The 20,716-nt window shown below is 50.0% G+C and overlaps 2 protein-coding genes across 3 annotated transcripts in view; both read left to right on the top strand.

Moving 5' to 3' along the window:
• Positions 1 to 1,456: 1,456 nt before the first annotated feature.
• Positions 1,457 to 2,012, top strand: LOC138643474 (adhesion G protein-coupled receptor B1-like; the record flags this gene model as incomplete). The annotated part of the gene is made up of 1 exon (XM_069732380.1): positions 1,457 to 2,012. A coding segment is annotated over exon 1 (480 nt), but the record flags the coding sequence as incomplete, so codon positions are not given.
• A 251-nt stretch (positions 2,013 to 2,263) lies between these two features.
• Positions 2,264 to 20,716, top strand: part of LOC138643166 (adhesion G protein-coupled receptor B1-like) — a 572,016-nt gene continuing 553,563 nt past the window's right edge. For both annotated transcript variants that reach the window (XM_069731992.1, XM_069731993.1), the window contains exon 1: positions 2,264 to 2,556. In XM_069731992.1, the coding sequence (XP_069588093.1) occupies positions 2,346 to 2,556 (211 nt within the window). In that variant the 5' untranslated portion in view covers positions 2,264 to 2,345. The remainder of the gene's footprint in view (positions 2,557 to 20,716) is intronic.

Genomic DNA, 20,716 nt, shown 5'->3' on the forward strand with positions numbered 1-20,716 from the left:
TCACTATGCATCTAGATAAGTTCCCTGGGGCGTCTAGTTTCCAAAATGGGGTCACTTGTGGGGGAGCTCCAATTTTTAGGCACACGGGGGCTCTCCAAACGTGACATGGTGTCCGCTAAAGAGTGGAGCCAATTTTTGATTCAAAAAGTCAAATGGCGCTCCTTCCCTTCCAAGCCCTGCCGTGCGCCCAAACAGTGGTTTACCCCCACATATGAGGTATCAGCGTACTCAGGACAAATTGCACAACAAATTTCGTGGTTCAGTTTCTCCTTTTACCATTGGGAAAATAAAAAAATTGTTGCTAAAATATAATTTTTGTGACTAAAAAGTTAAATGTTCATTTTTTCCTTCCATGTTGCTTCTGCTGCTGTGAAGCACCTGAAGGGTTAATAAACTTCTTGAATGTGGTTTTGAGTACCTTGAGGGGTGCAGTTTTTAGAATGGTGTCACTTTTGGGTATTTTCAGCCATATAGACCCCTCAAACTGACTTCAAATGTGAGGTGGTCCGTAAAAAAAATGGTTTTGTAAATTTCATTGTAAAAATGACAAATCGCTGGTCAAATTTTAACCCTTATAACTTCCTAACAAAAAAAAATTTTGTTTCCAAAATTGTGCTGATGTAAAGTAAACATGTGGGAAATGTTATTTATTAACTATTTTGTGTCACATATCTCTCTGGTTTAACAGAATAAAAATTCAAAATGTGAAAATTGCGAAATTTTCAAAATTTTCGCCAAATTTCCGTTTTTATCACAAATAAACGCAGAATTTATTGACCTAAATTTACCACTAACATGAAGCCCAATATGTCACGAAAAAACAATCTCAGAACCGCTAAGATCCGTTGAAGCGTTCCTGAGTTATTGCCTCATAAAGGGACACTGGTCAGAATTGCAAAAAACGGCAAGGTCTTTAAGGTCAAAATAGGCTGGGTCATGAAGGGGTTAAATGGACCAAAAAGTTTTCTCTGCACAACATCATCTCCGGATCCATCGTACCGGATGATTACTGAACGTGTGAATGGGGATCCTGGGGATCTGGTGATCTGCTCTGTAACGGGATCCAGTATCAGAAAAGAAAAAAAAAAATGGAGCAATGTGAAAACCAAGGATCCGATTGGGGAAGGAGCCAGATGAGTTTTCTTCTTTGATACTTTGTTGCGAGATCCTGGACACAATGTATCAACCTGTAACGGATGTGTCTTTATGTGTTCTGTTCTAATAACGGATCCGTCTTTATTATGTTCTGATATAATAATGGATCCGTTTCTGTAGATGTCATAAAAGCTGTGCACACTATAAAGACGGCAGACGGGATGTGATGCGTATCTGTCTCCTGACCGTACCGTGTCCTGACCGTACCGTGTCTCTGTCTTCCGCAGGTTCCGCCAGCGGCCACCGGAGGGCGCCGGACTCCAGCACACCCGGCAGGACGCGTTCCTGACGCCTCGCAGCGCCGCTCCACCTGTTATGTCCCAGATCTGGCCCCTGCCCGACAATTACCTGCGATTCCGCCGGAGCCGAGACCTAGGATGAGGCGCCCTGCGGCCCCCCGAGCCCTCCTGCCCGCGGCCCCCCGAGCCCTCCTGCCCGCCGCCCTGCCGCTGCTGCTCCTGCTCTGCCCGGCCGCCGGCAGCCCGGACCTGGGACTCGGCGCCTGCACCACCCGGGTACAGGGGGAATTCTACGGCCACTTCTCGTCCCTGTCGCTCTTCCCGCTGAACGAGTCGCTGTGCGCCTGGATCGTGCAGAACCCGGACCCGCGGCGGTACACGCTGTACGTCAAGGTGTCCAAGCCGCCGGGCATCTGCGAGCAGCAGCGGATCCGCACCGCGCAGTTCGACTCGTTCCTGGAGTCCACGCGGACCTACCTGGGGCTGGAGAGCTTCGACGACGTCCTGCAACTGTGCGACAGCTCCGTGCGATTCTCCTTCCTGCAGTCCAACAAGCAGTTCCTGCAGATGCGCCAGAGCCCGCCCCCCGAGGAAGACCCGCAGGGGAAGGACGCCCGGCCGCGGGGGAAGGGAGACCCGCAGGGGAAGGAAGAGCCGCGGCCGCGGGGGAAGGGAGACCCGCAGGGGAAGGAAGAGCCGCGGGGGAAGGAAGACCCGCAGGGGAAGGAAGACCCGCAGGGGAAGGACGCCCGGCCGCGGGGGAAGGGAGACCCGCAGGGGAAGGAAGAGCCGCGGCCGCGGGGGAAGGGAGACCCGCGGGGGAAGGAAGAGCAGCGGCCGCGGGGGAAGGAAGAGCAGCGGGGGAAGGAAGAGCCGCGGCCGCAGGACACCGACTTCTCTCTGGAGTACCTGGTCCTGGGGAACCGCAGCCCCCGGAAAGCCGCGTGTCAGATGCTCTGCAAGTGGCTGCACACCTGTCTGACCAGCAGCAGCAGCCTCCACCCGTGCGGCATCATGCAGACCCCCTGCTCCTGCCACGACGGCGACGTCCAGAGCGCCACAGACCCCCCGGGGACCCCCAGGAAGACGGACGACTGCCTGAAGGACGGGGGGCAGCTGGAGAACTGCGGGAGCGGAGCCCGGGACAGCGGCCACGTCCACGGTAAGAGACACCGAGCTGAGTGTGACATGTAGGGATGGAGCAGAGCTGAGTGTGACATGTAGTGATGGAGCAGAGCTGAGTGTGACATATAGTGATGGAGCAGAGCTGAGTGTGACATATAGGGATGGAGCAGAGCTGAGTGTGACATATAGGGATGGAGCAGAGCCGAGTGTGACATATAGTGATGGAGCAGAGCCGAGTGTGACATATAGGGATGGAGCAGAGCCGAGTGTGACATATAGTGATGGAGCAGAGCTGAGTGTGACATGTAGTGATGGAGCAGAGCTGAGTGTGACATATAGTGATGGAGCAGAGCCGAGTGTGACATATAGGGATGGAGCAGAGCTGACTGTGACATATAGTGATGGAGCAGAGCCGAGTGTGACATATAGGGATGGAGCAGAGCTGAGTGTGACATGTAGTGATGGAGCAGAGCTGAGTGTGACATATAGTGATGGAGCAGAGCCGAGTGTGACATATAGGGATGGAGCAGAGCCGAGTGTGACATATAGGGATGGAGCAGAGCTGAGTGTGACTTGTAGGGATGGAGCAGAGCTGAGTGTGACATGTAGTGATGGAGCAGAGCTGAGTGTGACATATAGTGATGGAGCAGAGCTGAGTGTGACATGTAGTGATGGAGCAGAGCCGAGTGTGACATATAGTGATGGAGCAGAGCCGAGTGTGACATGTAGTGATGGAGCAGAGCCGAGTGTGACATATAGGGATGGAGCAGAGCTGAGTGTGACTTGTAGGGATGGAGCAGAGCTAAGTGTGACATGTAGTGATGGAGCAGAGCTGAGTGTGACATATAGTGATGGAGCAGAGCCGAGTGTGACATATAGTGATGGAGCAGAGCCGAGTGTGACATATAGGGATGGAGCAGAGCTGAGTGTGACATATAGTGATGGAGCAGAGCTGAGTGTGACATATAGTGATGGAGCAGAGCCGAGTGTGTCATATAGTGATGGAGCAGAGCTGAGTGTGACATATAGGGATGGAGCAGAGCTGAGTGTGACATATAGTGATGGAGCAGAGCTGAGTGTGACATATAGGGATGGAGCAGAGCCGAGTGTGACATATAGTGATGGAGCAGAGCCGAGTGTGACATATAGTGATGGAGCAGAGCTGAGTGTGACATATAGTGATGGAGCAGAGCCGAGTGTGTCATATAGTGATGGAGCAGAGCTGAGTGTGACATATAGTGATGGAGCAGAGCTGAGTGTGACATGTAGTGATGGAGCAGAGCTGAGCGTGACATGTAGGGATGGAGCAGAGCCGAGTGTGACATATAGTGATGGAGCAGAGCCGAGTGTGTCATATAGTGATGGAGCAGAGCTGAGTGTGACATATAGTGATGGAGCAGAGCCGAGTGTGTCATATAGTGATGGAGCAGAGCTGAGTGTGACATATAGTGATGGAGCAGAGCTGAGTGTGACATATAGTGATGGAGCAGAGCTGAGTGTGACATATAGTGATGGAGCAGAGCTGAGTGTGACATATAGTGATGGAGCAGAGCTGAGTGTGACATATAGTGATGGAGCAGAGCTGAGTGTGACATATAGGCATGGAGCAGAGCTGAGTGTGACATATAGTGATGGAGCAGAGCTGAGTGTGACATGTAGGGATGGAGCAGAGCTGAGTGTGACATATAGGGATGGAGCAGAGCTGAGTGTGACATATAGTGATGGAGCAGAGCTGAGTGTGACATGTAGGGATGGAGCAGAGCTGAGTGTGACATATAGGGATGGAGCAGAGCTGAGTGTGACATATAGTGATGGAGCAGAGCTGAGTGTGACATATAGGCATGGAGCAGAGCTGAGTGTGACATGTAGGGATGGAGCAGAGCCGAGTGTGACATATATTGATGGAGCAGAGCTGAGTGTGACATGTAGGGATGGAGCAGAGCTGAGTGTGACATATAGGGATGGAGCAGAGCTGAGTGTGTCATATAGTGATGGAGCAGAGCTGAGTGTGACATATAGTGATGGAGCAGAGCTGAGTGTGACATATAGTGATGGAGCAGAGCTGAGTGTGACATGTAGGGATGGAGCAGAGCTGAGTGTGACATATAGGGATGGAGCAGAGCTGAGTGTGACATATAGTGATGGAGCAGAGCTGAGTGTGACATATAGTGATGGAGCAGAGCTGAGTGTGACATATAGTGATGGAGCAGAGCTGAGTGTGACTTGTAGTGATGGAGCAGAGCTGAGTGTGACATGTAGGGATGGAGCAGAGCTGAGTGTGACATGTAGTGATGGAGCAGAGCTGAGTGTGACATGTAGGGATGGAGCAGAGCCGAGTGTGACATATAGTGATGGAGCAGAGCTGAGTGTGACATATAGTGATGGAGCAGAGCTGAGTGTGACATATAGTGATGGAGCAGAGCTGAGTGTGACTTGTAGGGATGGAGCAGAGCTGAGTGTGACATATAGTGATGGAGCAGAGCTGAGTGTGACATATAGTGATGGAGCAGAGCCGAGTGTGTCATATAGTGATGGAGCAGAGCCGAGTGTGACATATAGTGATGGAGCAGAGCTGAGTGTGACATATAGGGATGGAGCAGAGCTGAGTGTGACATATAGTGATGGAGCAGAGCTGAGTGTGACATATAGGGATGGAGCAGAGCCGAGTGTGACATATAGTGATGGAGCAGAGCTGAGTGTGACATATAGTGATGGAGCAGAGCCGAGTGTGTCATATAGTGATGGAGCAGAGCTGAGTGTGACATATAGTGATGGAGCAGAGCTGAGTGTGACATGTAGTGATGGAGCAGAGCTGAGTGTGACATGTAGGGATGGAGCAGAGCCGAGTGTGACATATAGTGATGGAGCAGAGCTGAGTGTGACATATAGTGATGGAGCAGAGCTGAGTGTGACATGTAGTGATGGAGCAGAGCTGAGTGTGACATATAGTGATGGAGCAGAGCTGAGTGTGACATATAGTGATGGAGCAGAGCTGAGTGTGACATGTAGGGATGGAGCAGAGCCGAGTGTGACATATAGTGATGGAGCAGAGCTGAGTGTGACATATAGTGATGGAGCAGAGCTGAGTGTGACATGTAGGGATGGAGCAGAGCTGAGTGTGACATACAGTGATGGAGCAGAGCTGAGTGTGACATGTAGTGATGGAGCAGAGCTGAGTGTGACATATAGTGATGGAGCAGAGCCGAGTGTGACATATAGTGATGGAGCAGAGCTGAGTGTGACATACAGTGATGGAGCAGAGCTGAGTGTGACATGTAGTGATGGAGCAGAGCTGAGTGTGACATATAGTGATGGAGCAGAGCTGAGTGTGACATGTAGGGATGGAGCAGAGCTGAGTGTGACATGTAGGGATGGAGCAGAGCCGAGTGTGACATATAGTGATGGAGCAGAGCTGAGTGTGACATACAGTGATGGAGCAGAGCTGAGTGTGACATGTAGTGATGGAGCAGAGCTGAGTGTGACATATAGTGATGGAGCAGAGCTGAGTGTGACATGTAGGGATGGAGCAGAGCCGAGTGTGACATATAGTGATGGAGCAGAGCTGAGTGTGACATATAGTGATGGAGTAGAGCCGAGTGTGACATGTAGGGATGGAGCAGAGCCGAGTGTGACATACAGTGATGGAGCAGAGCTGAGTGTGACATATAGTGATGGAGCAGAGCTGAGTGTGACATATAGGGATGGAGCAGAGCTGAGTGTGACATATAGTGATGGAGCAGAGCTGAGTGTGACTTGTAGGGATGGAGCAGAGCTGAGTGTGACATATAGTGATGGAGCAGAGCTGAGTGTGACATATAGTGATGGAGCAGAGCCGAGTGTGTCATATAGTGATGGAGCAGAGCCGAGTGTGACATATAGTGATGGAGCAGAGCTGAGTGTGACATATAGGGATGGAGCAGAGCTGAGTGTGACATATAGTGATGGAGCAGAGCTGAGTGTGACATATAGGGATGGAGCAGAGCCGAGTGTGACATATAGTGATGGAGCAGAGCTGAGTGTGACATATAGTGATGGAGCAGAGCCGAGTGTGTCATATAGTGATGGAGCAGAGCTGAGTGTGACATATAGTGATGGAGCAGAGCTGAGTGTGACATGTAGTGATGGAGCAGAGCTGAGTGTGACATGTAGGGATGGAGCAGAGCCGAGTGTGACATATAGTGATGGAGCAGAGCTGAGTGTGACATATAGTGATGGAGCAGAGCTGAGTGTGACATGTAGTGATGGAGCAGAGCTGAGTGTGACATATAGTGATGGAGCAGAGCTGAGTGTGACATATAGGGATGGAGCAGAGCCGAGTGTGACATATAGTGATGGAGCAGAGCCGAGTGTGACATATAGGGATGGAGCAGAGCCGAGTGTGACATATAGTGATGGAGCAGAGCTGAGTGTGACATGTAGTGATGGAGCAGAGCTGAGTGTGACATATAGTGATGGAGCAGAGCCGAGTGTGACATATAGGGATGGAGCAGAGCTGAGTGTGACATATAGTGATGGAGCAGAGCCGAGTGTGACATATAGGGATGGAGCAGAGCTGAGTGTGACATGTAGTGATGGAGCAGAGCTGAGTGTGACATATAGTGATGGAGCAGAGCCGAGTGTGACATATAGGGATGGAGCAGAGCCGAGTGTGACATATAGGGATGGAGCAGAGCTGAGTGTGACTTGTAGGGATGGAGCAGAGCTGAGTGTGACATGTAGTGATGGAGCAGAGCTGAGTGTGACATATAGTGATGGAGCAGAGCTGAGTGTGACATGTAGTGATGGAGCAGAGCCGAGTGTGACATATAGTGATGGAGCAGAGCCGAGTGTGACATGTAGTGATGGAGCAGAGCCGAGTGTGACATATAGGGATGGAGCAGAGCTGAGTGTGACTTGTAGGGATGGAGCAGAGCTAAGTGTGACATGTAGTGATGGAGCAGAGCTGAGTGTGACATATAGTGATGGAGCAGAGCCGAGTGTGACATATAGTGATGGAGCAGAGCCGAGTGTGACATATAGGGATGGAGCAGAGCTGAGTGTGACATATAGTGATGGAGCAGAGCTGAGTGTGACATATAGTGATGGAGCAGAGCCGAGTGTGTCATATAGTGATGGAGCAGAGCTGAGTGTGACATATAGGGATGGAGCAGAGCTGAGTGTGACATATAGTGATGGAGCAGAGCTGAGTGTGACATATAGGGATGGAGCAGAGCCGAGTGTGACATATAGTGATGGAGCAGAGCTGAGTGTGACATATAGTGATGGAGCAGAGCCGAGTGTGTCATATAGTGATGGAGCAGAGCTGAGTGTGACATATAGTGATGGAGCAGAGCTGAGTGTGACATGTAGTGATGGAGCAGAGCTGAGCGTGACATGTAGGGATGGAGCAGAGCCGAGTGTGACATATAGTGATGGAGCAGAGCTGAGTGTGACATATAGTGATGGAGCAGAGCTGAGTGTGACATATAGGCATGGAGCAGAGCTGAGTGTGACATGTAGGGATGGAGCAGAGCCGAGTGTGACATATAGTGATGGAGCAGAGCTGAGTGTGACATATAGTGATGGAGCAGAGCTGAGTGTGACATGTAGGGATGGAGCAGAGCTGAGTGTGACATATAGGGATGGAGCAGAGCTGAGTGTGACATATAGTGATGGAGCAGAGCTGAGTGTGACATGTAGGGATGGAGCAGAGCTGAGTGTGACATATAGGGATGGAGCAGAGCTGAGTGTGACATATAGTGATGGAGCAGAGCTGAGTGTGACATATAGGCATGGAGCAGAGCTGAGTGTGACATGTAGGGATGGAGCAGAGCCGAGTGTGACATATATTGATGGAGCAGAGCTGAGTGTGACATGTAGGGATGGAGCAGAGCTGAGTGTGACATATAGGGATGGAGCAGAGCTGAGTATGTCATATAGTGATGGAGCAGAGCTGAGTGTGACATATAGTGATGGAGCAGAGCTGAGTGTGACATATAGTGATGGAGCAGAGCTGAGTGTGACATGTAGGGATGGAGCAGAGCTGAGTGTGACATATAGGGATGGAGCAGAGCTGAGTGTGACATATAGTGATGGAGCAGAGCTGAGTGTGACATATAGTGATGGAGCAGAGCTGAGTGTGACATATAGTGATGGAGCAGAGCTGAGTGTGACTTGTAGTGATGGAGCAGAGCTGAGTGTGACATGTAGGGATGGAGCAGAGCTGAGTGTGACATGTAGTGATGGAGCAGAGCTGAGTGTGACATGTAGGGATGGAGCAGAGCCGAGTGTGACATATAGTGATGGAGCAGAGCTGAGTGTGACATATAGTGATGGAGCAGAGCTGAGTGTGACATATAGTGATGGAGCAGAGCTGAGTGTGACTTGTAGGGATGGAGCAGAGCTGAGTGTGACATATAGTGATGGAGCAGAGCTGAGTGTGACATATAGTGATGGAGCAGAGCCGAGTGTGTCATATAGTGATGGAGCAGAGCCGAGTGTGACATATAGTGATGGAGCAGAGCTGAGTGTGACATATAGGGATGGAGCAGAGCTGAGTGTGACATATAGTGATGGAGCAGAGCTGAGTGTGACATATAGGGATGGAGCAGAGCCGAGTGTGACATATAGTGATGGAGCAGAGCTGAGTGTGACATATAGTGATGGAGCAGAGCCGAGTGTGTCATATAGTGATGGAGCAGAGCTGAGTGTGACATATAGTGATGGAGCAGAGCTGAGTGTGACATGTAGTGATGGAGCAGAGCTGAGTGTGACATGTAGGGATGGAGCAGAGCCGAGTGTGACATATAGTGATGGAGCAGAGCTGAGTGTGACATATAGTGATGGAGCAGAGCTGAGTGTGACATGTAGTGATGGAGCAGAGCTGAGTGTGACATATAGTGATGGAGCAGAGCTGAGTGTGACATATAGTGATGGAGCAGAGCTGAGTGTGACATGTAGGGATGGAGCAGAGCCGAGTGTGACATATAGTGATGGAGCAGAGCTGAGTGTGACATATAGTGATGGAGCAGAGCTGAGTGTGACATGTAGGGATGGAGCAGAGCTGAGTGTGACATACAGTGATGGAGCAGAGCTGAGTGTGACATGTAGTGATGGAGCAGAGCTGAGTGTGACATATAGTGATGGAGCAGAGCCGAGTGTGACATATAGTGATGGAGCAGAGCTGAGTGTGACATGTAGTGATGGAGCAGAGCTGAGTGTGACATGTAGGGATGGAGCAGAGCCGAGTGTGACATATAGTGATGGAGCAGAGCTGAGTGTGACATACAGTGATGGAGCAGAGCTGAGTGTGACATGTAGTGATGGAGCAGAGCTGAGTGTGACATATAGTGATGGAGCAGAGCTGAGTGTGACATGTAGGGATGGAGCAGAGCCGAGTGTGACATATAGTGATGGAGCAGAGCTGAGTGTGACATATAGTGATGGAGTAGAGCCGAGTGTGACATGTAGGGATGGAGCAGAGCCGAGTGTGACATACAGTGATGGAGCAGAGCTGAGTGTGACATATAGTGATGGAGCAGAGCTGAGTGTGACATATAGGGATGGAGCAGAGCTGAGTGTGACATATAGTGATGGAGCAGAGCTGAGTGTGACTTGTAGGGATGGAGCAGAGCTGAGTGTGACATATAGTGATGGAGCAGAGCTGAGTGTGACATATAGTGATGGAGCAGAGCCGAGTGTGTCATATAGTGATGGAGCAGAGCCGAGTGTGACATATAGTGATGGAGCAGAGCTGAGTGTGACATATAGGGATGGAGCAGAGCTGAGTGTGACATATAGTGATGGAGCAGAGCTGAGTGTGACATATAGGGATGGAGCAGAGCCGAGTGTGACATATAGTGATGGAGCAGAGCTGAGTGTGACATATAGTGATGGAGCAGAGCCGAGTGTGTCATATAGTGATGGAGCAGAGCTGAGTGTGACATATAGTGATGGAGCAGAGCTGAGTGTGACATGTAGTGATGGAGCAGAGCTGAGTGTGACATGTAGGGATGGAGCAGAGCCGAGTGTGACATATAGTGATGGAGCAGAGCTGAGTGTGACATATAGTGATGGAGCAGAGCTGAGTGTGACATGTAGTGATGGAGCAGAGCTGAGTGTGACATATAGTGATGGAGCAGAGCTGAGTGTGACATATAGTGATGGAGCAGAGCTGAGTGTGACATGTAGGGATGGAGCAGAGCCGAGTGTGACATATAGTGATGGAGCAGAGCTGAGTGTGACATATAGTGATGGAGCAGAGCTGAGTGTGACATGTAGGGATGGAGCAGAGCTGAGTGTGACATATAGTGATGGAGCAGAGCTGAGTGTGACATATAGGGATGGAGCAGAGCCGAGTGTGACATATAGTGATGGAGCAGAGCTGAGTGTGACATGTAGTGATGGAGCAGAGCTGAGTGTGACATATAGTGATGGAGCAGAGCTGAGTGTGACATATAGTGATGGAGCAGAGCTGAGTGTGACATGTAGTGATGGAGCAGAGCTGAGTGTGACATGTAGGGATGGAGCAGAGCCGAGTGTGACATATAGTGATGGAGCAGAGCTGAGTGTGACATACAGTGATGGAGCAGAGCTGAGTGTGACATGTAGTGATGGAGCAGAGCTGAGTGTGACATATAGTGATGGAGCAGAGCTGAGTGTGACATGTAGGGATGGAGCAGAGCCGAGTGTGACATATAGTGATGGAGCAGAGCTGAGTGTGACATATAGTGATGGAGCAGAGCTGAGTGTGACATATAGTGATGGAGCAGAGCCGAGTGTGACATGTAGGGATGGAGCAGAGCCGAGTGTGACATATAGTGATGGAGCAGAGCTGAGTGTGACATATAGTGATGGAGCAGAGCTGAGTGTGACATATAGTGATGGAGCAGAGCTGAGTGTGACTTGTAGGGATGGAGCAGAGCTGAGTGTGACATATAGTGATGGAGCAGAGCTGAGTGTGACATATAGTGATGGAGCAGAGCTGAGTGTGACATGTAGGGATGGAGCAGAGCTGAGTGTGACATATAGTGATGGAGCAGAGCTGAGTGTGACATATAGTGATGGAGCAGAGCTGAGTGTGACATATAGTGATGGAGCAGAGCCGAGTGTGACATGTAGGGATGGAGCAGAGCCGAGTGTGACATATAGTGATGGAGCAGAGCTGAGTGTGACATATAGTGATGGAGCAGAGCTGAGTGTGACATATAGTGATGGAGCAGAGCTGAGTGTGACTTGTAGGGATGGAGCAGAGCTGAGTGTGACATATAGTGATGGAGCAGAGCTGAGTGTGACATATAGTGATGGAGCAGAGCTGAGTGTGACATGTAGGGATGGAGCAGAGCCGAGTGTGACATGTAGGGATGGAGCAGAGCTGAGTGTGACATATATGGATGGAGCAGAGCTGAGTGTGACATATAGTGATGGAGCAGAGCTGAGTGTGACATATATGGATGGAGCAGAGCTGAGTGTGACATATAGTGATGGAGCAGAGCTGAGTGTGACATATAGGGATGGAGCAGAGCTGAGTGTGACATATAGTGATGGAGCAGAGCTGAGTGTGACATATATGGATGGAGCAGAGCTGAGTGTGACATATAGTGATGGAGCAGAGCTGAGTGTGACATATAGGGATGGAGCAGAGCTGAGTGTGACATATAGTGATGGAGCAGAGCTGAGTGTGACTTGTAGGGATGGAGCAGAGCTGAGTGTGACATATAGTGATGGAGCAGAGCTGAGTGTGACATATAGTGATGGAGCAGAGCTGAGTGTGACATGTAGGGATGGAGCAGAGCTGAGTGTGACATATATGGATGGAGCAGAGCTGAGTGTGACATATAGTGATGGAGCTGAGCTGAGTGTGACATATAGGGATGGAGCAGAGCTGAGTGTGACATATAGTGATGGAGCAGAGCCGAGTGTGACATATAGTGATGGAGCAGAGCTGAGTGTGACATATAGTGATGGAGCAGAGCTGAGTGTGACATATAGTGATGGAGCAGAGCTGAGTGTGACTTGTAGGGATGGAGCAGAGCTGAGTGTGACATGTAGTGATGGAGCAGAGCTGAGTGTGACATATAGGGATGGAGCAGAGCTGAGTGTGACATATAGTGATGGAGCAGAGCTGAGTGTGACTTGTAGGGATGGAGCAGAGCTGAGTGTGACATATAGTGATGGAGCAGAGCTGAGTGTGACATATAGTGATGGAGCAGAGCCGAGTGTGTCATATAGTGATGGAGCAGAGCCGAGTGTGACATATAGTGATGGAGCAGAGCTGAGTGTGACATATAGTGATGGAGCAGAGCTGAGTGTGACATGTAGTGATGGAGCAGAGCTGAGTGTGACATATAGTGATGGAGCAGAGCTGAGTGTGACATATATGGATGGAGCAGAGCTGAGTGTGACATGTAGTGATGGAGCAGAGCTGAGTGTGACATGTAGGGATGGAGCAGAGCTGAGTGTGACATGTAGTGATGGAGCAGAGCTGAGTGTGACATATATGGATGGAGCAGAGCTGAGTGTGACATGTAGTGATGGAGCAGAGCTGAGTGTGACATGTAGGGATGGAGCAGAGCCGAGTGTGACATATAGTGATGGAGCAGAGCTGAGTGTGACATATATGGATGGAGCAGAGCTGAGTGTGACATGTAGTGATGGAGCAGAGCTGAGTGTGACATGTAGGGATGGAGCAGAGCTGAGTGTGACATGTAGTGATGGAGCAGAGCTGAGTGTGACATGTAGGGATGGAGCAGAGCTGAGTGTGACATGTAGTGATGGAGCAGAGCTGAGTGTGACATATAGTGATGGAGCAGAGCTGAGTGTGACATATAGTGATGGAGCAGAGCTGAGTGTGACATATAGTGATGGAGCAGAGCTGAGTGTGACATGTAGGGATGGAGCAGAGCCGAGTGTGACATATAGTGATGGAGCAGAGCTGAGTGTGACATATATGGATGGAGCAGAGCTGAGTGTGACATGTAGTGATGGAGCAGAGCTGAGTGTGACATGTAGGGATGGAGCAGAGCTGAGTGTGACATGTAGTGATGGAGCAGAGCTGAGTGTGACATGTAGGGATGGAGCAGAGCTGAGTGTGACATGTAGTGATGGAGCAGAGCTGAGTGTGACATATAGTGATGGAGCAGAGCTGAGTGTGACATATAGTGATGGAGCAGAGCTGAGTGTGACATGTAGGGATGGAGCAGAGCCGAGTGTGACATATAGTGATGGAGCAGAGCTGAGTGTGACATATAGTGATGGAGCAGAGCTGAGTGTGACATGTAGGGATGGAGCAGAGCTGAGTGTGACATATAGTGATGGAGCAGAGCTGAGTGTGACATATAGTGATGGAGCAGAGCTGAGTGTGACATGTAGGGATGGAGCAGAGCCGAGTGTGACATATAGTGATGGAGCAGAGCTGAGTGTGACATGTAGTGATGGAGCAGAGCTGAGTGTGACATATAGTGATGGAGCAGAGCTGAGTGTGACATGTAGGGATGGAGCAGAGCTGAGTGTGACATACAGTGATGGAGCAGAGCTGAGTGTGACATGTAGTGATGGAGCAGAGCTGAGTGTGACATATAGTGATGGAGCAGAGCCGAGTGTGACATATAGGGATGGAGCAGAGCCGAGTGTGACATATAGTGATGGAGCAGAGCTGAGTGTGACATATAGTGATGGAGCAGAGCTGAGTGTGACATGTAGTGATGGAGCAGAGCTGAGTGTGACATGTAGGGATGGAGCAGAGCTGAGTGTGACATATAGTGATGGAGCAGAGCTGAGTGTGACATATAGTGATGGAGTAGAGCCGAGTGTGACATGTAGGGATGGAGCAGAGCCGAGTGTGACATATAGTGATGGAGCAGAGCTGAGTGTGACATATAGTGATGGAGTAGAGCCGAGTGTGACATGTAGGGATGGAGCAGAGCCGAGTGTGACATATAGTGATGGAGCAGAGCTGAGTGTGACATATAGTGATGGAGCAGAGCTGAGTGTGACATGTAGGGATGGAGCAGAGCTGAGTGTGACATATAGTGATGGAGCAGAGCTGAGTGTGACATATAGTGATGGAGCAGAGCTGAGTGTGACATGTAGGGATGGAGCAGAGCTGAGTGTGACATATAGTGATGGAGCAGAGCTGAGTGTGACATATAGTGATGGAGCAGAGCTGAGTGTGACATGTAGGGATGGAGCAGAGCTGAGTGTGACATGTAGTGATGGAGCAGAGCTGAGTGTGACATATAGTGATGGAGCAGAGCTGAGTGTGACATGTAGTGATGGAGCAGAGCTGAGTGTGACATGTAGTGATGGAGCAGAGCTGAGTGTGACATATAGTGATGGAGCAGAGCTGAGTGTGACATGTAGTGATGGAGCAGAGCTGAGTGTGACATATAGTGATGGAGCAGAGCTGAGTGTGACATATAGTGATGGAGCAGAGCTGAGTGTGACATATAGTGATGGAGCAGAGCTGAGTGTGACATGTAGTGATGGAGCAGAGCTGAGTGTGACATGTAGTGATGGAGCAGAGCTGAGTGTGACATATAGTGATGGAGCAGAGCTGAGTGTGACATGTAGTGATGGAGCAGAGCTGAGTGTGACATGTAGTGATGGAGCAGAGCTGAGTGTGACATGTAGTGATGGAGCAGAGCTGAGTGTGACATATAGTGATGGAGCAGAGCTGAGTGTGACATATAGTGATGGAGCAGAGCTGAGTGTGACATATAGTGATGGAGCAGAGCTGAGTGTGACATGTAGTGATGGAGCAGAGCTGAGTGTGACATATAGTGATGGAGCAGAGCTGAGTGTGACATATAGTGATGGAGCAGAGCTGAGTGTGACATATAGTGATGGAGCAGAGCTGAGTGTGACATATAGTGATGGAGCAGAGCTGAGTGTGACATATAGTGATGGAGCAGAGCCGAGTGTGACATGTAGGGATGGAGTAGAGCCGAGTGTGACATATAGTGATGGAGCAGAGCTGAGTGTGACATACAGTGATGGAGCAGAGCTGAGTGTGACATAGAGTGATGGAGCAGAGCTGAGTGTGACATGTAGGGATGGAGCAGAGCTGAGTGTGACATATAGGGATGAAGCAGAGCCGAGTGTGACACGTAGGGATGGAGCAGAGCTGAGTGTGACATATAGTGATGGAGCAGAGCCGAGTGTGACATGTAGGGATGGAGCAGAGCTGAGTGTGACATATAGGGATGAAGCAGAGCCGAGTGTGACACGTAGGGATGGAGCAGAGCTGAGTGTGACATATAGTGATGGAGCAGAGCCGAGTGTGACATGTAGGGATGGAGCAGAGCTGAGTGTGACATATAGGGATGGAGCAGAGCCGAGTGTGACATATAGTGATGGAGCAGAGCCGAGTGTGACATGTAGGGATGAAGCAGAGCCGAGTGTGACATATAGTGATGGAGCAGAGCCGAGTGTGACATATAGTGATGGAGCAGAGCCGAGTGTGACATGTAGGGATGGAGCAGAGCTGAGTGTGACATATAGGGATGAAGCAGAGCCGAGTGTGACACGTAGGGATGGAGCAGAGCTGAGTGTGACATATAGTGATGGAGCAGAGCCGAGTGTGACATGTAGGGATGGAGCAGAGCTGAGTGTGACATATAGGGATGGAGCAGAGCCGAGTGTGACATATAGTGATGGAGCAGAGCTGAGTGTGACATGTAGGGATGGAGCAGAGCCGAGTGTGACATATAGTGATGGAGCAGAGCTGAGTGTGACATACAGTGATGGAGCAGAGCTGAGTGTGACATGTAGTGATGGAGCAGAGCTGAGTGTGACATATAGTGATGGAGCAGAGCTGAGTGTGACATATAGTGATGGAGCAGAGCTGAGTGTGACATGTAGGGATGGAGCAGAGCCGAGTGTGACATATAGTGATGGAGCAGAGCTGAGTGTGACATATAGTGATGGAGTAGAGCCGAGTGTGACATGTAGGGATGGAGCAGAGCCGAGTGTGACATACAGTGATGGAGCAGAGCTGAGTGTGACATATAGTGATGGAGCAGAGCTGAGTGTGACATATAGTGATGGAGCAGAGCTGAGTGTGACATATAGTGATGGAGCAGAGCTGAGTGTGACATATAGTGATGGAGCAGAGCTGAGTGTGACATATAGTGATGGAGCAGAGCTGAGTGTGACATGTAGTGATGGAGCAGAGCTGAGTGTGACATATAGTGATGGAGCAGAGCTGAGTGTGACATATAGTGATGGAGCAGAGCTGAGTGTGACATATAGTGATGGAGCAGAGCTGAGTGTGACATATAGTGATGGAGCAGAGCTGAGTGTGACATATAGTGATGGAGCAGAGCCGAGTGTGACATGTAGGGATGGAGTAGAGCCGAGTGTGACATATAGTGATGGAGCAGAGCTGAGTGTGACATACAGTGATGGAGCAGAGCTGAGTGTGACATATAGTGATGGAGCAGAGCTGAGTGTGACATGTAGTGATGGAGCAGAGCTGAGTGTGACATATAGTGATGGAGCAGAGCTGAGTGTGACATATAGTGATGGAGCAGAGCTGAGTGTGACATATAGTGATGGAGCAGAGCTGAGTGTGACATATAGTGATGGAGCAGAGCCGAGTGTGACATGTAGGGATGGAGCAGAGCCGAGTGTGACATATAGTGATGGAGCAGAGCTGAGTGTGACATATAGTGATGGAGCAGAGCTGAGTGTGACTTGTAGGGATGGAGCAGAGCTGAGTGTGACATATAGTGATGGAGCAGAGCTGAGTGTGACATATAGTGATGGAGCAGAGCTGAGTGTGACATGTAGGGATGGAGCAGAGCTGAGTGTGACATATAGTGATGGAGCAGAGCTGAGTGTGACATATAGTGATGGAGCAGAGCTGAGTGTGACATGTAGGGATGGAGCAGAGCCGAGTGTGACATATAGTGATGGAGCAGAGCCGAGTGTGACATGTAGGGATGGAGCAGAGCCGAGTGTGACATATAGGGATGGAGCAGAGCTGAGTGTGACTTGTAGGGATGGAGCAGAGCTAAGTGTGACATGTAGTGATGGAGCAGAGCTGAGTGTGACATATAGTGATGGAGCAGAGCTGAGTGTGACTTGTAGTGATAGAGCAGAGCCGAGTGTGACATGTAGTGATGGAGCAGAGCCGAGTGTGACATATAGTGATGGAGCAGAGCTGAGTGTGACATGTAGTGATGGAGCAGAGCCGAGTGTGACATATAGTGATGGAGCAGAGCCGAGTGTGACATATAGGGATGGAGCAGAGCTGAGTGTGACATATAGTGATGGAGCAGAGCTGAGTGTGACTTGTAGGGATGGAGCAGAGCTGAGTGTGACATATAGTGATGGAGCAGAGCTGAGTGTGACATATAGTGATGGAGCAGAGCCGAGTGTGTCATATAGTGATGGAGCAGAGCTGAGTGTGACATATAGGGATGGAGCAGAGCTGAGTGTGACATATAGTGATGGAGCAGAGCTGAGTGTGACATATAGGGATGGAGCAGAGCCGAGTGTGACATATAGTGATGGAGCAGAGCTGAGTGTGACATATAGTGATGGAGCAGAGCCGAGTGTGTCATATAGTGATGGAGCAGAGCTGAGTGTGACATATAGTGATGGAGCAGAGCTGAGTGTGACATGTAGTGATGGAGCAGAGCTGAGTGTGACATGTAGGGATGGAGCAGAGCCGAGTGTGACATATAGTGATGGAGCAGAGCTGAGTGTGACATATAGTGATGGAGCAGAGCTGAGTGTGACATATAGGCATGGAGCAGAGCTGAGTGTGACATGTAGGGATGGAGCAGAGCCGAGTGTGACATATAGTGATGGAGCAGAGCTGAGTGTGACATATAGTGATGGAGCAGAGCTGAGTGTGACATGTAGGGATGGAGCAGAGCTGAGTGTGACATATAGGGATGGAGCAGAGCTGAGTGTGACATATAGTGATGGAGCAGAGCTGAGTGTGACATGTAGGGATGGAGCAGAGCTGAGTGTGACATATAGGGATGGAGCAGAGCTGAGTGTGACATATAGTGATGGAGCAGAGCTGAGTGTGACATATAGGCATGGAGCAGAGCTGAGTGTGACATGTAGGGATGGAGCAGAGCCGAGTGTGACATATAGTGATGGAGCAGAGCTGAGTGTGACATGTAGGGATGGAGCAGAGCTGAGTGTGACATATAGGGATGGAGCAGAGCTGAGTGTGTCATATAGTGATGGAGCAGAGCTGAGTGTGACATATAGTGATGGAGCAGAGCTGAGTGTGACATATAGTGATGGAGCAGAGCTGAGTGTGACATGTAGGGATGGAGCAGAGCTGAGTGTGACATATAGGGATGGAGCAGAGCTGAGTGTGACATATAGTGATGGAGCAGAGCTGAGTGTGACATATAGTGATGGAGCAGAGCTGAGTGTGACATATAGTGATGGAGCAGAGCTGAGTGTGACTTGTAGTGATGGAGCAGAGCTGAGTGTGACATGTAGGGATGGAGCAGAGCTGAGTGTGACATGTAGTGATGGAGCAGAGCTGAGTGTGACATGTAGGGATGGAGCAGAGCCGAGTGTGACATATAGTGATGGAGCAGAGCTGAGTGTGACATATAGTGATGGAGCAGAGCTGAGTGTGACATATAGTGATGGAGCAGAGCTGAGTGTGACTTGTAGGGATGGAGCAGAGCTGAGTGTGACATATAGTGATGGAGCAGAGCTGAGTGTGACATATAGTGATGGAGCAGAGCCGAGTGTGTCATATAGTGATGGAGCAGAGCCGAGTGTGACATATAGTGATGGAGCAGAGCTGAGTGTGACATATAGGGATGGAGCAGAGCTGAGTGTGACATATAGTGATGGAGCAGAGCTGAGTGTGACATATAGGGATGGAGCAGAGCCGAGTGTGACATATAGTGATGGAGCAGAGCTGAGTGTGACATATAGTGATGGAGCAGAGCCGAGTGTGTCATATAGTGATGGAGCAGAGCTGAGTGTGACATATAGTGATGGAGCAGAGCTGAGTGTGACATGTAGTGATGGAGCAGAGCTGAGTGTGACATGTAGGGATGGAGCAGAGCCGAGTGTGACATATAGTGATGGAGCAGAGCTGAGTGTGACATATAGTGATGGAGCAGAGCTGAGTGTGACATATAGTGATGGAGCAGAGCTGAGTGTGACATGTAGGGATGGAGCAGAGCCGAGTGTGACATATAGTGATGGAGCAGAGCTGAGTGTGACATATAGTGATGGAGCAGAGCTGAGTGTGACATGTAGGGATGGAGCAGAGCTGAGTGTGACATATAGTGATGGAGCAGAGCTGAGTGTGACATATAGTGATGGAGCAGAGCTGAGTGTGACATATAGTGATGGAGCAGAGCCGAGTGTGACATATAGTGATGGAGCAGAGCTGAGTGTGACATATAGTGATGGAGCAGAGCTGAGTGTGACATATAGTGATGGAGCAGAGCCGAGTGTGTCATATAGTGATGGAGCAGAGCTGAGTGTGACATATAGTGATGGAGCAGAGCTGAGTGTGACATGTAGTGATGGAGCAGAGCTGAGTGTGACATGTAGGGATGGAGCAGAGCCGAGTGTGACATATAGTGATGGAGCAGAGCTGAGTGTGACATATAGTGATGGAGCAGAGCTGAGTGTGACATGTAGTGATGGAGCAGAGCTGAGTGTGACATATAGTGATGGAGCAGAGCTGAGTGTGACATATAGTGATGGAGCAGAGCTGAGTGTGACATGTAGGGATGGAGCAGAGCCGAGTGTGACATATAGTGATGGAGCAGAGCTGAGTGTGACATATAGTGATGGAGCAGAGCTGAGTGTGACATGTAGGGATGGAGCAGAGCTGAGTGTGACATATAGTGATGGAGCAGAGCTGAGTGTGACATATAGGGATGGAGCAGAGCCGAGTGTGACATATAGTGATGGAGCAGAGCTGAGTGTGACATGTAGTGATGGAGCAGAGCTGAGTGTGACATATAGTGATGGAGCAGAGCCGAGTGTGACATATAGTGATGGAGCAGAGCTGAGTGTGACATATAGTGATGGAGCAGAGCTGAGTGTGACATGTAGTGATGGAGCAGAGCTGAGTGTGACATGTAGGGATGGAGCAGAGCCGAGTGTGACATATAGTGATGGAGCAGAGCTGAGTGTGACATACAGTGATGGAGCAGAGCTGAGTGTGACATGTAGTGATGGAGCAGAGCTGAGTGTGACATATAGTGATGGAG

This window comes from Ranitomeya imitator, chromosome 6 (genome assembly GCF_032444005.1).
Source record: "Ranitomeya imitator isolate aRanImi1 chromosome 6, aRanImi1.pri, whole genome shotgun sequence".
Classification (NCBI taxonomy): Eukaryota; Metazoa; Chordata; class Amphibia; order Anura; family Dendrobatidae; genus Ranitomeya; species Ranitomeya imitator.